This window comes from Notamacropus eugenii, chromosome 2, assembly GCF_028372415.1.
Source record: "Notamacropus eugenii isolate mMacEug1 chromosome 2, mMacEug1.pri_v2, whole genome shotgun sequence".
NCBI classification, from domain to species: domain Eukaryota; kingdom Metazoa; phylum Chordata; class Mammalia; order Diprotodontia; family Macropodidae; genus Notamacropus; species Notamacropus eugenii.
Genome location: NC_092873.1, coordinates 276,429,947 through 276,443,351, shown reverse-complemented (window position 1 = coordinate 276,443,351; position 13,405 = coordinate 276,429,947). Strand labels below are relative to the sequence as shown.

At 34.1% G+C, this 13,405-nt stretch overlaps 1 protein-coding gene across 7 annotated transcripts in view; it reads right to left on the bottom strand.

The window, feature by feature from the left end:
- Positions 1-13,405, bottom strand: part of SLC35A3 (solute carrier family 35 member A3) — a 57,161-nt gene that overhangs the window by 14,550 nt on the left and 29,206 nt on the right. For 3 of the 7 annotated variants that reach the window (XM_072644118.1, XM_072644117.1, XM_072644116.1), the window contains 2 exons: positions 10,068-10,186; positions 3,188-3,321 (listed from right to left, as the gene is read on the bottom strand). In XM_072644118.1, the coding sequence (XP_072500219.1) occupies positions 3,188-3,321; positions 10,068-10,186 (253 nt within the window). Of the gene's footprint in view, positions 1-3,187; positions 3,322-9,674; positions 9,962-10,067; positions 10,187-10,716; positions 12,929-13,405 lie in introns of those variants that run through there. The other 4 variants (XR_011974751.1, XM_072644119.1, XM_072644120.1 and 1 more) reach the window with 4 other exon arrangements.

The following is a 13,405-nucleotide window of genomic DNA, read 5'->3' as shown; positions in this document are numbered from 1 at the left end:
GCTCTGGAATCTACTTAGCAATTGCCTTACAAGTACTACTACTACTGTACCACAATCTCTGCTAGCATCCTAACCAGGCTTTCATTCCATCATTATGTTACAAGAGGTCTTCCCTCTTGTAGAAGAAGGGTGGGAGATGGGGGGAAGGCAGTGGAGGATAAGAAAGCAAGTGTGTACTCTGCTTGGAAGAGCAGCACTCAACTAGAGAACTAAAGAACAAGAGGGAAATGGAGCAGGTTGCCAATGTGTATGGGCTATACCAGGCCTGAAGGAAAAGAGACTGATATCTGACTGGAACCAAATCTGTCCCCAGAGGGGACTAAAGCTGGTGAAAAGTCAATTATTCAATGTGAGAGGATGCTGAGACAACTCTGACATGCAGCTCCTAGGGGCAAACCTGTCATCAAAAGAGAAAATATCAGAAAGTAAGCAAAAGCAGAATATAAGGAAACAAGCCTAAAGTTACCAAAGATTTAAGGGGAAAGAATTCAGTCAAGAACCTAGAGCACAAGCAGATAAATCAACAGAGAAGATATCAGAACAAAAGGGAATATGGTCACCAGGATATCTAAAGAACTGCAAACTGTCTGATGACCCTGTGAATTCCCAAGAGAGCACAGAACAATAGCAGGATATTTTTGAATGAGTCAAGAGATAAAATCAGAATCTTGAAAAAAGTTAAAGGGAACAAAAGCTGCAAAATTTATAGCCTACATAGCAAAATTAAAAGAATCAAAAATTTGAATTCATGGTAGTGAGTGTCTCCAAAGAAGTGAAAGAAAGGACAATTAACTGGGAACACATATATATTTAAATGAAGGCTAACCTGGAAGAAGAGAAGCCAGAAAGCACTCGTGCTAAAAAACCACATGATCTCTATACATTACTAGTCTCCCACTAAACACTATAATTCAAGAAATAATCCCAGAAAAGTTCCCAGAATTTGTGAATACAGAAAATAAAATACCAATTAAAAGAACCTGCAGATTACCTTCAGAAAGGAACACAAAGATGATAAAATTGCTGGACCACAAAAAAGTAGACATAGAGAAAGTCTATGCTGGATTTGACACAATTTTTCAGAGTGGTACAGAATCAGTTTTCCAGATGTTTGAAATGGGGGAGGGGGTATATCAAAAGTCTAGGGGGAAAATCATGGATGTTTTCACTATCATATAAAGAGATAACTAATTACTAACCTAGGTGTCTGTTTTAAAACAGATTCAGTGTGTCATATGCTAACTTTTTTGTTTTTTACAAGAAAACAATCATGTTTGTTGGCACTTTTCAAGTTCACTAAAAAAAAAAAACCCCAATAAATTTTTAAAAATCACTTCTCCCACCTAAGTCTTTAACTAAAGACAAAAAATAATAATGTCTTGGTCAAGCCTCTGGTGATGCACCACTCTTCATTTAACTAGTCTGGTCCAAGAAGAAAAACATTTAGGCTGTTACCAGCCCTGTACTTGAAGCCTTTTCAGTTTGGTAAAACCTATTATAACTCTGAGGACCCAGGCTTATATTTTGCCATAATGAAAGCATCAGATTAGAATTTTAATGGAAGGTTAGATATGATTATTACTATTTTATAATAAGACTATCAATTTCCTTCAAATATGTGATAAATGTTGGACATTTAATTGACCTAGAATCAGAATCTCCCCCAAAAATATGAATGAAAATTTATGTCAATAAGAGCAATGATTCAAAAATCTGAAATTCATTTGATAACTCATTTCTTTTTAGATATGTAGCTATTCCAATTAAAGTCAGTGGAGAATTTTTATGAAGATCTCAAAAATCAGAATTTTAAAACATTTTTCATTAAAAAGCAAAATGACTAAGCTAGAAAAGGCATTTGAAAAAAGAGGTAAGTGAACTGAAGTCTAACATTTCTATAACTTTCATAACTCATTACACTCAAATTTTCATGAGTACTCAACCACACTTACTTGAGAAAATTCTAACAAAATATAAAAAGTAAAACTTTCAAATGGTAACTTTAGTACTTTGTACTAAATTTGCATGCTTTTCAAAGACTATTAAAGAGATACCTAAGCATAATCTCTTAAGTTTTTTGCGATTCTTAAAATGTTGTAGGTAAATTAATATTTCAGTTTTTACAGTATATATAATTCAATTTTTGATAAAAACCACATTTAAATAATGCCATGAACAAAAAGTGAACTCTTTCAATTCTTATGGTTATATGATAATTTATTCCATTCAAGTTCTACTTTTTTCACATTGCATAACTATATTTCCAATATTTTTTAGTTTAACAGCAACATACTACTTTATTGAAATAACATGTTATATAATTTATTTAACCATTTTCTTATTGGGAATGAATTGTTTCCAATTTTTTGTTGTAATAGTGGAACAATTTTTTGCACATGTGAAATATTTAATTGTTGAAGTATTTCCTTTGGGCATATTCTCAGTAATGGAATTATATCAAAGATATAATCTGATAACTCATTTATGTATTTCATTCCTCTCTGGGCTCTTGTTCTAGACTCTCTGAATTTCTTTCTCCACCACATCTTTGCACAGGGACCTCTCCTCTACTCTTTCACCTTCATTTTTCAGCTCTTCCTTTTATGTGTGGTCTTCCCTATTAGAATGCAATTTCTTTGAGGATAGAAGCTGTCTTTACTTCTGTGTTTAGCCTACATATATATATATCCCCAGAGTGTAGCACAATGGCTAGCACATAGTAAGCACTTGATAAATGCTTGTTAATTTGGTACGTATGATAGTATCAGGCTGTATCCAAAAACATTATACCAATTTGTATAAATATATATATAACCAATATATATAACTCTCAGGAATATATCTCACTACAGGCCTACCAACTTTGGATAATATCCTTTATATTTATTTCTGTCAAATTAAGGAGTGGAAAGTACTACATAGTTTGTCATTTAATTGCTTCTTTAATATGTGTTAATTTTGGTCCCCAGCTATACTGCAATGAGTTTCTTAAAGGTAGAAACAATGTTTTATATTTCTTTTCCACTTAACAAATACTGAGCAGTGTATAGCACAAAGTAATCTCACTCCTATAAACTGATCTCATATATAGCTTCCAGTGTAACATGTGACCTTACTTTACTAAAATAGGAAATACATTCATTTTACTAGTGAGGCATATCTAAATGTTGAAAAATGATTCATTTACCTGGTTGGAACAAAATCTTGCAGCCAAAAATAGGAGATTAGTGTTGATAATATTATGGACAAAGATGTTGCAAATCCTTTTAAAATATTATCCGCATACTTAATAACAGCAGCTATGACAAGGCCTCCAAGTGCCTGCAAAAGGTTGAAAAAAAGGCGACTTTTAGAGAGAGAAAAGTGATACTTCATCCACCCTTGCAAACAACTCCAAAATAAGGGAATTCTCTCAACTTCTCTGCAGTATTTTCTTTTTAACTCAATATAAATTTTAGGATTGAGAGAGATTTTAAATCCCGTAACAGAAGATTAATTACAATGGAAAAAAAAACCTCTTTAGAAACAAAAGAAGCCAATCAACAGACAACCTGTTTCAAACAATATCTGATACAAGTGGTCAGAAATTTTTTCAATAAATATCTTAAAAACCATATAGACACACATTACTGTAGAGGGTACAATGCATGGAGAGTTGTTTTGGAGTTTGGAAACTCTGAACTCCTGCCTCACACATGTACTAGCCATACTTGGGAAAGTCATTTAATCTCATCTTTGTAGAGAGGAGATCATAACAGCAGCTACAGGATAAGTATCAGGATTAAAGGAAACAATATATGTGAAGAGCTTTGTAAATACACTTTAAAGAAGTATATAAACATTAGCTGCTATTATTATTACAATAGAAAAAATCCTGGATTTGGAGACAGAGAACCCAGGTTCAAATCTCAGCTCAGTAACTCATGACCTTTGTTTGACACCTTGTGCAAGTCACTGAACCTCAGTGAGTCTTAGTTCAGCTATCTATAAAATAAGTTGGACTGAAGAACTAGATGGTATTTAAGGCCACTGCCAACTCTAAACCTCTGATCTTATGATAAATGAAAATTTCTGGACAATAGTTCATGGCAGTTCTTTGTACTAGAACTTTCACAGTATTCTGAACAGAATCCTTATTTTCTTTCATTAGTCAATTAGTCATTAGCTATAGCTTACCGAATTAGTATTGCCTAGGGGATAGAAAAACTAATTGTTTTAAAATTTTTCCTATTTACCTACTATTGAGAGCACTCATTAATATGCTATCCTTTATAAATAAAGATAACAATGGTGACTTAATAGTGGTTACTTTTTCCAATAGTAATTAAAGCATTTCAGCAGATTCACACATACTCTTGTACATAGAAGGTACAACCTGGTTCTCAATAGCATGGTGCTTTCAGTAATCAAGTGGACTTATAGACTCAGAAGTAGATATAAAACAAATACAGCCCAAGATGCTCAGTGTAATGTGTTTATCTAATAGGCCAGCAGGGCCTAATCACCTGAAATTTCTGACTATATGGTCAAAGTCTGGCCAAATAATTAAATCTATTTGGCTCTGTAAAAACATTCTTTCATAAAATTGCTGAAATCAAAATTCATGCAGCTTGTACATATGGATTTCTGTTCATATAGTCCCTATTGAAAAAAAACAGGGATACCTTGATATAGATAAATATAACTTGATTAACAAAGTATTTCTAGTGGTGGTTTAAAGGAGAGATGATCAACACTTAGAAATCTGTCTTCCCCTCTGACTCTACTAAAAACGCATACTCCAAGTACCCCATGATCTTCTAATACCAAATACAATACCATTCACTCTTATAGACTTTGATACTGTGCCATATTGTCTCCTGGAAACTATTCTCTTTTTAAAAACTTTCTTTTTTATTATGAATGTATTCATACATTATTGATTACAAGGTAATCAACAAATACAATTTCCCAATTTTTAAAGTGTATCTTAAATTTAACTAGGTAGTAACAAAATTTCTCTGTTTAGGTCTCCTTCTGAACTCTGTATTTATTTACTATTTTCTTTTTTCTTTGTTCATCTCTGCCACCTCCCACTAAGTCTTTCTCACTGTTTTGACAAAGCCCTCCAATATGACAAAAAAAATATAATAGAGTAAAACAAATAACTCACAAGCCATATCTGAAAACGTGTGCCTCATTCTTCACCTCTCAGCTATTGCTTCTTTGCCAAGAGGCAGGAGGCATGCCTCGACATTCAGTTTTCTGAAGTCATGACTAGCCTGAAATTTTTCTCTTGGTTTCTAAGTTACTGTTCTCTCTTAGTTTTCTTCCTATCTCTGTAACTGATTCTTTTCTATCTCTTTCATAGGCTCTCCTTCCTCAATCTATTTGATAAAGTAAAAAGCTTTCTCTTCTTTTTCTACTCTCTATCCTGATATGACAAAATCTCAGACCAAGTCCTCATAGGCCAGCTAATTCCACTCACACCAGAACAAGAATCTCCTAAACAAACCAGAAAAATGATCATCCAGTCTTTGCTTTAAGACCTCCAGCGGAGGGAACCCAACCCCTTAAAAGCAATCCACTGTATTTTCAGAAAAGTCCAACTGTCAGGAAAGTTTTCTTACCCCCAGCCTAAAATGACCTTTCTCAAATGCCCACTCTACACCTAAAATTATCTTTCTCAAACTTCCACCCCTTGCTGCTAGTTATGCAACAATTCTAATTCCTCTTCCATGTGATAGCTGTCATAGCCCCTGAGTCTTCTCTACGCTAATCACCTGGAGTGTCTTCAACCAAGCCTCAATGGCATGCTCTTGGAGCCTTTCATCATTCTGGCTGCTCTCTACTTTAAACAAAAATCTTCTAAGTCCTTTATCTGAACATTTCCTTGTAGCACCTATGGAGGCTACACCTAGGCTTCAAGATATACCACAGCAACTCTCCTACTCTGGATGGCAAAATCCCTGGGAAATTTCCCTGTCCATCTTAAGAGACTTCCCCCTTAGATATCTGCTCTCCTTCAACCACTTGTACAGAAGCATAACTTTTCTGATATCTTCCTAAATATGGATGGAGTCTCTTGGGTGAGAATGTTCAGTGCCTGAAAGGGGTGAAAGGAGAACTCATATATCTAGAAAAAAAGTAAGAATTTTACAAATTTCACCTTAAACTCCATCCTACTGTAGTTTATGTCTACTGAAATAATTTTTGGCTCCTCTTTGCCTGTGCATTTTTAAGGGTAGAAATCCCTTTAGATGTAAGAATCTGAATTTATGTTTATGCATTACATGAGGCTTGAACTCTATCTGGGCTTGAAAGGGAGACTGAATGAAAAGCACTTGGGTTATCTTCCTGAATTAGAATAAAAAGTAAATTTCTGTATATAAATTCATAAAGATACATTCTAATGTAAATTAAAAAATTGAAGTACACTGTACATTTGGCTATGATACAGTCAATTTAAGTCATCATCTGCATGAAGTTTGGCTTTTAACATCTCCATCTTTCTACTCTCTAGTAAGTGCTACATTCTTTTTTGAGTATTATACTCAATTCTTTTCTTCAAAGCTATTGATGTAACGTTCTCCATAATTTTTACATTCAACCTCCATATCCATCTTCATTGATTCAACCCTCATCATTATTTTCTGAGTTCTCGTTTCTTTTTGTTTCTAAATATCGTTATTCTATTGTTTTTGTTCAGTTATTTCAGTTGTATTCAACTCTTTGTGACCCGATTTGGGGTTTTCTTGGCAAAAGTAACAGATAAGGAAACTGAGACAAACAGGGTGAAGTGACTTGCTCAATATCATACAGCTAGTGTCTGAGACAAGATTTGAACTCAGGTCTTCCTGACTCCAGGCACAGCATGAATCTATTTCACCATGTAGCTTTCGCTTATTCTGTAGCATTATGTAATAGCCCAATTTGGACCTATTTTCAACTAAATGTCTTTCTTGGAATCATCATCCAATAAGAATAAGCCACAGGTAGAAGTTTGTCTAATTTGTGCCTCATGTACCTGGCTCCCAGAAAGACTTGATAAATATCATACACAGCTGGGAATTCAAATTACATGGTTTTTCTTCACATTGCAGCGGCAGACAAAAATCTTTAATAACAATCACAATTTTTCTCAGTGCTCTGAAAATTTTCTCTTGAAACTGCTATGTTTCTAATTTCATTTCAAAAGTGAAATTCCCTGAAGGTATCTTTAAAATATTTAGAAGGGCTCCAGGAGCCATGAAAGAGCTTTCAGCAAGTTAGTCCAGAAATCTACAGGCAGGCATTAAACAAGCTATGCTCTCTAAGAATTGGCAAACAAATCCTAGATGTTCTCTTACTGAAAAGACATTGAGTTACTCAAATGATAAAATTATAAGGGCCATAATAAGTCTCTTTAACTTCCACAAAATATTTTTATTTGATTTCTGATGTTTCATCTACTCTCAAGGTTATAGCTGTCACTTTTATATAAATGACTGCTCCCTCCCCCAAAAAAAGAAAACTAAAGCCCCATGATCTGTATTTCCATTCTTTACCTATTAAGTATTTCTACTTTATTTAAGTCTTGCCCATAGTTCAAACTCACTAGGTCCAAAATTGACCTCATTATTTCTCTGAAACTACTTCCTCTATTTCTGTAAAAAGCATTACCATTATTTCAAATCAGATAATATATTTAAGATTCTTTGCAAACATTTAAGCAATAAATAAATACGAGCTGTTATTATTCCAACAATCCAGGCTAAAAACTTAAATGCTATCTCTTGATTCTCCCTTTTCTCCTCAAATACAATTAATCACCAAAGTCCTATCTATACTCTCTCTGCAATGCCTCTTTCTTGCCATTTGCAATGCCACTCTATGCCACCTGGCATCAGCCTCCTAATCCATCTTCTACTGTAACACATAGTTCTGATGCCAATTAATTTCCTCAAGCACAGCTCTCTTGCTTTTGTTAAAAAAAAAAAAATGGCTCTCCAATGCCTGGAATTCAGTGGCACTTCCTAAGCTAATCCTAGGTTCCATATATGAGCTAGTTTTAACCTCTTTCCATCCTTCTTATCCACTAATTTTGAATCCAAATCCCACCACTGAAACTTACTAGCTGAGGGACCAAGGGCAAGGGACAACTTCCGTGAGCTTTAGTTTCCTTGTCTATAAAATGGGGATAATAATACCTGTAGTATTTGCCTCACAGGGTGGCTAGAAGGAATAGAATATATCTGTAAAGCACTGTACAATCCTTAAAGTGATGTATAAATTTCTATATTATTACTGCCTCTCATGCTGCCTCTCAATACTACCTTCCTCCAGAACTCTCTAATCCTCAACCCCAAAACAGAAGTGACTGCTTCCTTCTAAGGTTCCAAATCATTCCACAGGACTTAACACATTCTATTTAAGGTTATAACTACTTGTGTACATTTCATCTCCCCTACTAGATTATAAGCTTCTTCAGGAAAGGGATAATGTCTTCCTCATCTCTGTATTTCCCACAACATATAACACTGGCTTGCACCTTGTTGGCTTTAATAAATGCCTGCTGAATGAATAAACAGTTGTACTGCAGTGGGAAGAACCTTAGAGATCAGAGTTAAGAACATTCTGCTTCTATTCAGGCCATGTGTGGGGAATGATTGCACACACTGTCAGGCAATTAATGGGACAGTTTCCTTTGCCTTGTTGAATTATACTTGTTATATAGGGTAAGTTATTGAGAAATTTGGTGATTAAAAAAAAGTATCAATAAAACTTAAAAAAACCCTTTCATTCTACTCCCACCACCACCACTTATTAGCTATGTCATGTTAACCAAAGATTTTAACCCAAGTCTCAATTTCTTAATCTGTCAAATGGATTCAATGTTATTTTTTACACCTACTTCAAAGGATTGCTATAGAGATCAAATAAGATAATGAATGTAATGAGTTTATGTAAATGTAATTGATAATAATTAAGACTTGAACACCTTCAGCTATTCAGGTAGATATAATTTCACATATATATGTTTATTATTTGATACACACAAGAATACACAGCAATATAATGTGATAACATGAAGCTTTAAACACATCCTAGGTTTGAATACCAACACAATTCCCCCATGAGCTTCAAAATAAGGACCACTATTCTACAATTTATTAAGACTTGTTACAAAGTCAAAAAGAAAAAATTATACTGGGCACACACATCTACAGCTATACCATAATCAGTTGGTAAGCTTCTATTTTCATCATGGTACATGTATACACAAACCCCAGTGGGAAAAAAATCCATTCAGGGCTTGACTTAAACAAAAATCTTCCCAAGCAGGACTACTGCATGTTCTGCATGAAACAGTGGGTACCATGTAATCATATTCACTCAATGTGTACAGTTTATGACAGAATATTCTGGGTATATTGGACATATGAAGTTCATGCCAATTCCCAATTCTGAGGGATATTAATTATTGATGTTATGTTACTCTTGGAAGGCTGGATCTTTATTTTAAAACAGAAACAAAGAGGTTTAACAAACAGCTATATTATAAGTGGGAGGTATAATTTCTTTCATTTTTAAATTTCCCAGTCTTGGTCAGAACTTTATTCTAAGTCATTCTACTGAAATATTTATGAAATAACATTCTAATCAGGATCAATTTCCATCTATACTAAAATATATTTTTGATGATGAAACTTAACTGAAACTTTGATGTGAAACTGAGAACTATTCAGTTCAGGAAACAGAAAGCTTCTTCGTGATTTTCTCCTGTATTCTGATATGTTTTTGACTTGTTAAAACTGGGAGCATCATTCAGATTTTTCTCTCTTCTTCCACCACCCTTCCAGTACTTCTCCTTCCCTCTTATTCAATTGTTCTCCTTCCAAATCAGCACTGATGTTCATTCTCGAGTTTCTGCTATAATTTAGAACACCGAATTCCATTCCATTTTAACTCTGACCTTCCTTTTAGAAAGCAGATACAGACACTATGATGGACATTGACAGAAATAACTTTAATATCAGGGTTTGCTCTAAGACCTTCAAACAAACAGATTTTTATTCTATGCAAATATAGGATTTTAAATGCTTTACCTGAAGAACAACAACTATCCAGGTCAGTTTGTTATATCCCTGAAAAAATCCATTCTTTGATACTAATTCTCCATCATAAATGTAAACACCCATTAATCCGAATATGCTCCCAAAAGAACCTTAAAAAGTTAAGAGAAAAGTCCAATCACTTGTTTTGTATAGCTTTAATACCAACCTGTCAGAGAACTGTTTATTTTTTTCCTTTTCATGTTACTTCATGACTTTGTTAACAAAATATAGCAATTTTCAATTCAGTTCAGTCAGCATTTATTGAGTACTTACTAAGTGCCAGATACTTGATATACAAAGACAAAATAACATACAGTTAAGTGGTACATAACAAAAAGATCTCTGCCCTATCTAGACACCTGCCGCTTATTTCCTTCAAAAATACGTACAAGATCAATCTTGGTTAGAAAGCTCTGTGAAGGGGGAAAACTATTTTCTCTCTGTTGAGATCAACATCTAATAAAATCTAAACAGAATTAGAGAATGAGAGGATAAAAGTAGCCCAAACTATCTAGGAAGTTCATTGGTGAGAGGCACATAGTCAAGAGAGTACAAGGTTAAAACTAACTCCAGTGTAAGACCATAATTAACCCTGGCAGCACTCAAGGGTTAAATCTGGAAAAGGGTTAGGAAATCTCACCATTTGTGACAATACTGTCTCTTTAGAACTTTGTTCATATCTAGATTAACAGTAGGAAAACCACTGGAATGACAATCAAAAACAGAGAGTTAGCTAAATGAATAAAACAAATAAAACTTGCCATCTATTTTCTCAACTTTGGAGAAGCTGCCATCAAGAGCAGATTACCATTTAAAAAATAATTAATTAAGAGAACCAATGGGCTAGACTACGGAACCTATCTGAGCTTGTAAGGAATGACTTCTGATCAATTTTTGCAATAAAATCTAAGATAGATTTGAAAGCCTTAACATATATCTAAGGAAATCTTAAATATTCATTTCTTTGAGAATGAATATTCTCTCTTCAACAATACAATTCAACAAACATTTTATAATATGCAAGCTACAGTGCTAGATGGTGATAATAAATACAAAAAATATTAAACTGTCCGACTTCAAGTAATTTACATTTGGAAGGACATAACATGTACACAAGCATAATGCAAAGTAATCTGAGAAGAGAGAAAGCTATAACAGGGAAGATAATGAAAAGTTTCATGAAGGAGGTAGTACATGGACTACAATTCCTCCTCATGAATTCTTGGAGGCAAAAATGAAGAGTGCATTCCAAGCATGGAAAGCAGGCTGGGCAAATGAACAAAGTCAGGAAATGGAATGTCAAGTTCACCTTAGTAGCCCAATTTGGCTATAATGTAGAATTTATGATGTGGAAAAGTAAAAAATAATGTCTAAAAAGAGAGGCTGGAGGCAAAATGTGGATGGCTTTAAATGCCAGACTGAGTAATTTGTATTTTATCCTAGAAGCAATAGGGAACCACTGAGTAGGAGTGACATGGTGAAACCTGGGCCTTTGACACCTATATAGAAAAGGGACTGGAGGAGAAATATTGGAAGAACAGAGACCAACCAAAAGATGACAACAATAGCGTAAGAAAGAAAGGCTACAGAACCAAACTAGAATTGGAAAAGTGCTGAATATGGGAGACAAGAGAAAAAAAGAAAAATGATGGTAGACTCCAAGACTGTGAAACTGGGTCATGAGATTATATGCCCTCCACAGAAACAGTGAAGTCTGAAAAGAAGACAAGGGCACAAGGCACAGAGATGATGAATTTTCATTTGATTAAGTTGAGTTTAAAACACAGATGAGGCATCCAGATAAAATGCCCCAGGACAGGAGGTCAGGAAAGAGATTAGGATGGGATGTTAAACCAGACTCCTCCTCTCTGCACTTTTTTTGTTTTCTGAAACTGGAATTTGTCTGACTTTTACTATAAATCTAAATATAACTGTTCCTTAACAACCCTTCATCTTTTTCTTATTTAATATTTTAATTTTTCCTAATTACATGTAAAAACAATTGTAACATTCTTTCCCCTCACCAAAATTTTGAGTTCCAGAATCCCTCCTTCTCCTCCCCTCCTCATTAAGAACGCAATTTAACATAGATTATACATGTGTAGTCATGTAAAACACATTTCCATATAAGTCATTCTGTGAAAGAAAACAGACAGACCAAAAAAAAGCAAAAAGAAAAATAAAGAAAAGTAAAATAAAGTATCTTTGGTCTGCATTCAGGGTCTACCAGTTCTTTCTCTGGAGATGGACAGCACCTTTCATCATAAGTCCTACAGAATTGTCTTAGATCATTGTATTGCTGAGAATAGTTAAGTTATTCATAGTAGATCATCATACAATATTTCTGTTACTGTGTATAATGTTCTTATTCTGCTCACTTCACTTTGCATCAATTCATGTAATTCTTTCCATGTTTTTTCTGAGTATCCTGTTCATTACTTCTTAAAGCACAATAGCATTCCATCATAACCATATACAACAACTTGTTCAGCCATTCCCCAACTGATAGACATCCCCTCAATGTCCAATTCTTTGCCATTACAAAAAGAGCTGCTATAAATAGTTTTGCACACACAGGTCCTTTTCCTTCTTGTTTTTTATCTCTTTGGGATACAGACCTAGTAGTGGTATTGTTTCCTCAATGCATGGAACAACCCTTCATTTTAAAAAACAAACAAACAACTTGCCTCCAGTTTCACAGCTCCTCAGAACTTGTTCTCTAAAAGGGTCAAAGTACTTTGAAAAATAAGTATGAGGTTTTTAAAACAATGATTAAACGTGCTTTTATCATATTACTTAACTTCTAACTACTTTCTTCTTTAAGCATTTCATCCCTCCAGAGCAAAAGTAATCTGCAAAATATAAAAAGTTGATTCTTTGCATGCCTACATCTGAATAACAAGGCAAGCTGTATTTCTTACAAAATGTATTATCTAAAGAACAAAAAAGTGTAGAAGGAGGGGAAAAACAGATAGGCAGAGGAAAGGGAGGGAAACAGAAAAGGAGAGAGCTTTCCTTATAATATGGCACATTAATTTTAAAATACACTGTGTTAAAATATAGTTAATTGGTTCTAGAAGAAACATTATCAAGTACAGTTAGTTCCACAGGAATAATGTCTTAAGTGGGTAATTGGTGCAAGAACTCTTCACTGGGATATCAAGACTTTATGTTCTGGTAAAGTGATAAAGCATAAAAATTACTGCAAAATTATGCAGGAAATCCTATGCTAGATATGATAATATAGATATTTTTGTAGATGGTGATTCTTTACATATAATAAAACTAATTTTCTCAAAAGCACATTAAAAATGCACACCAAAGACTTA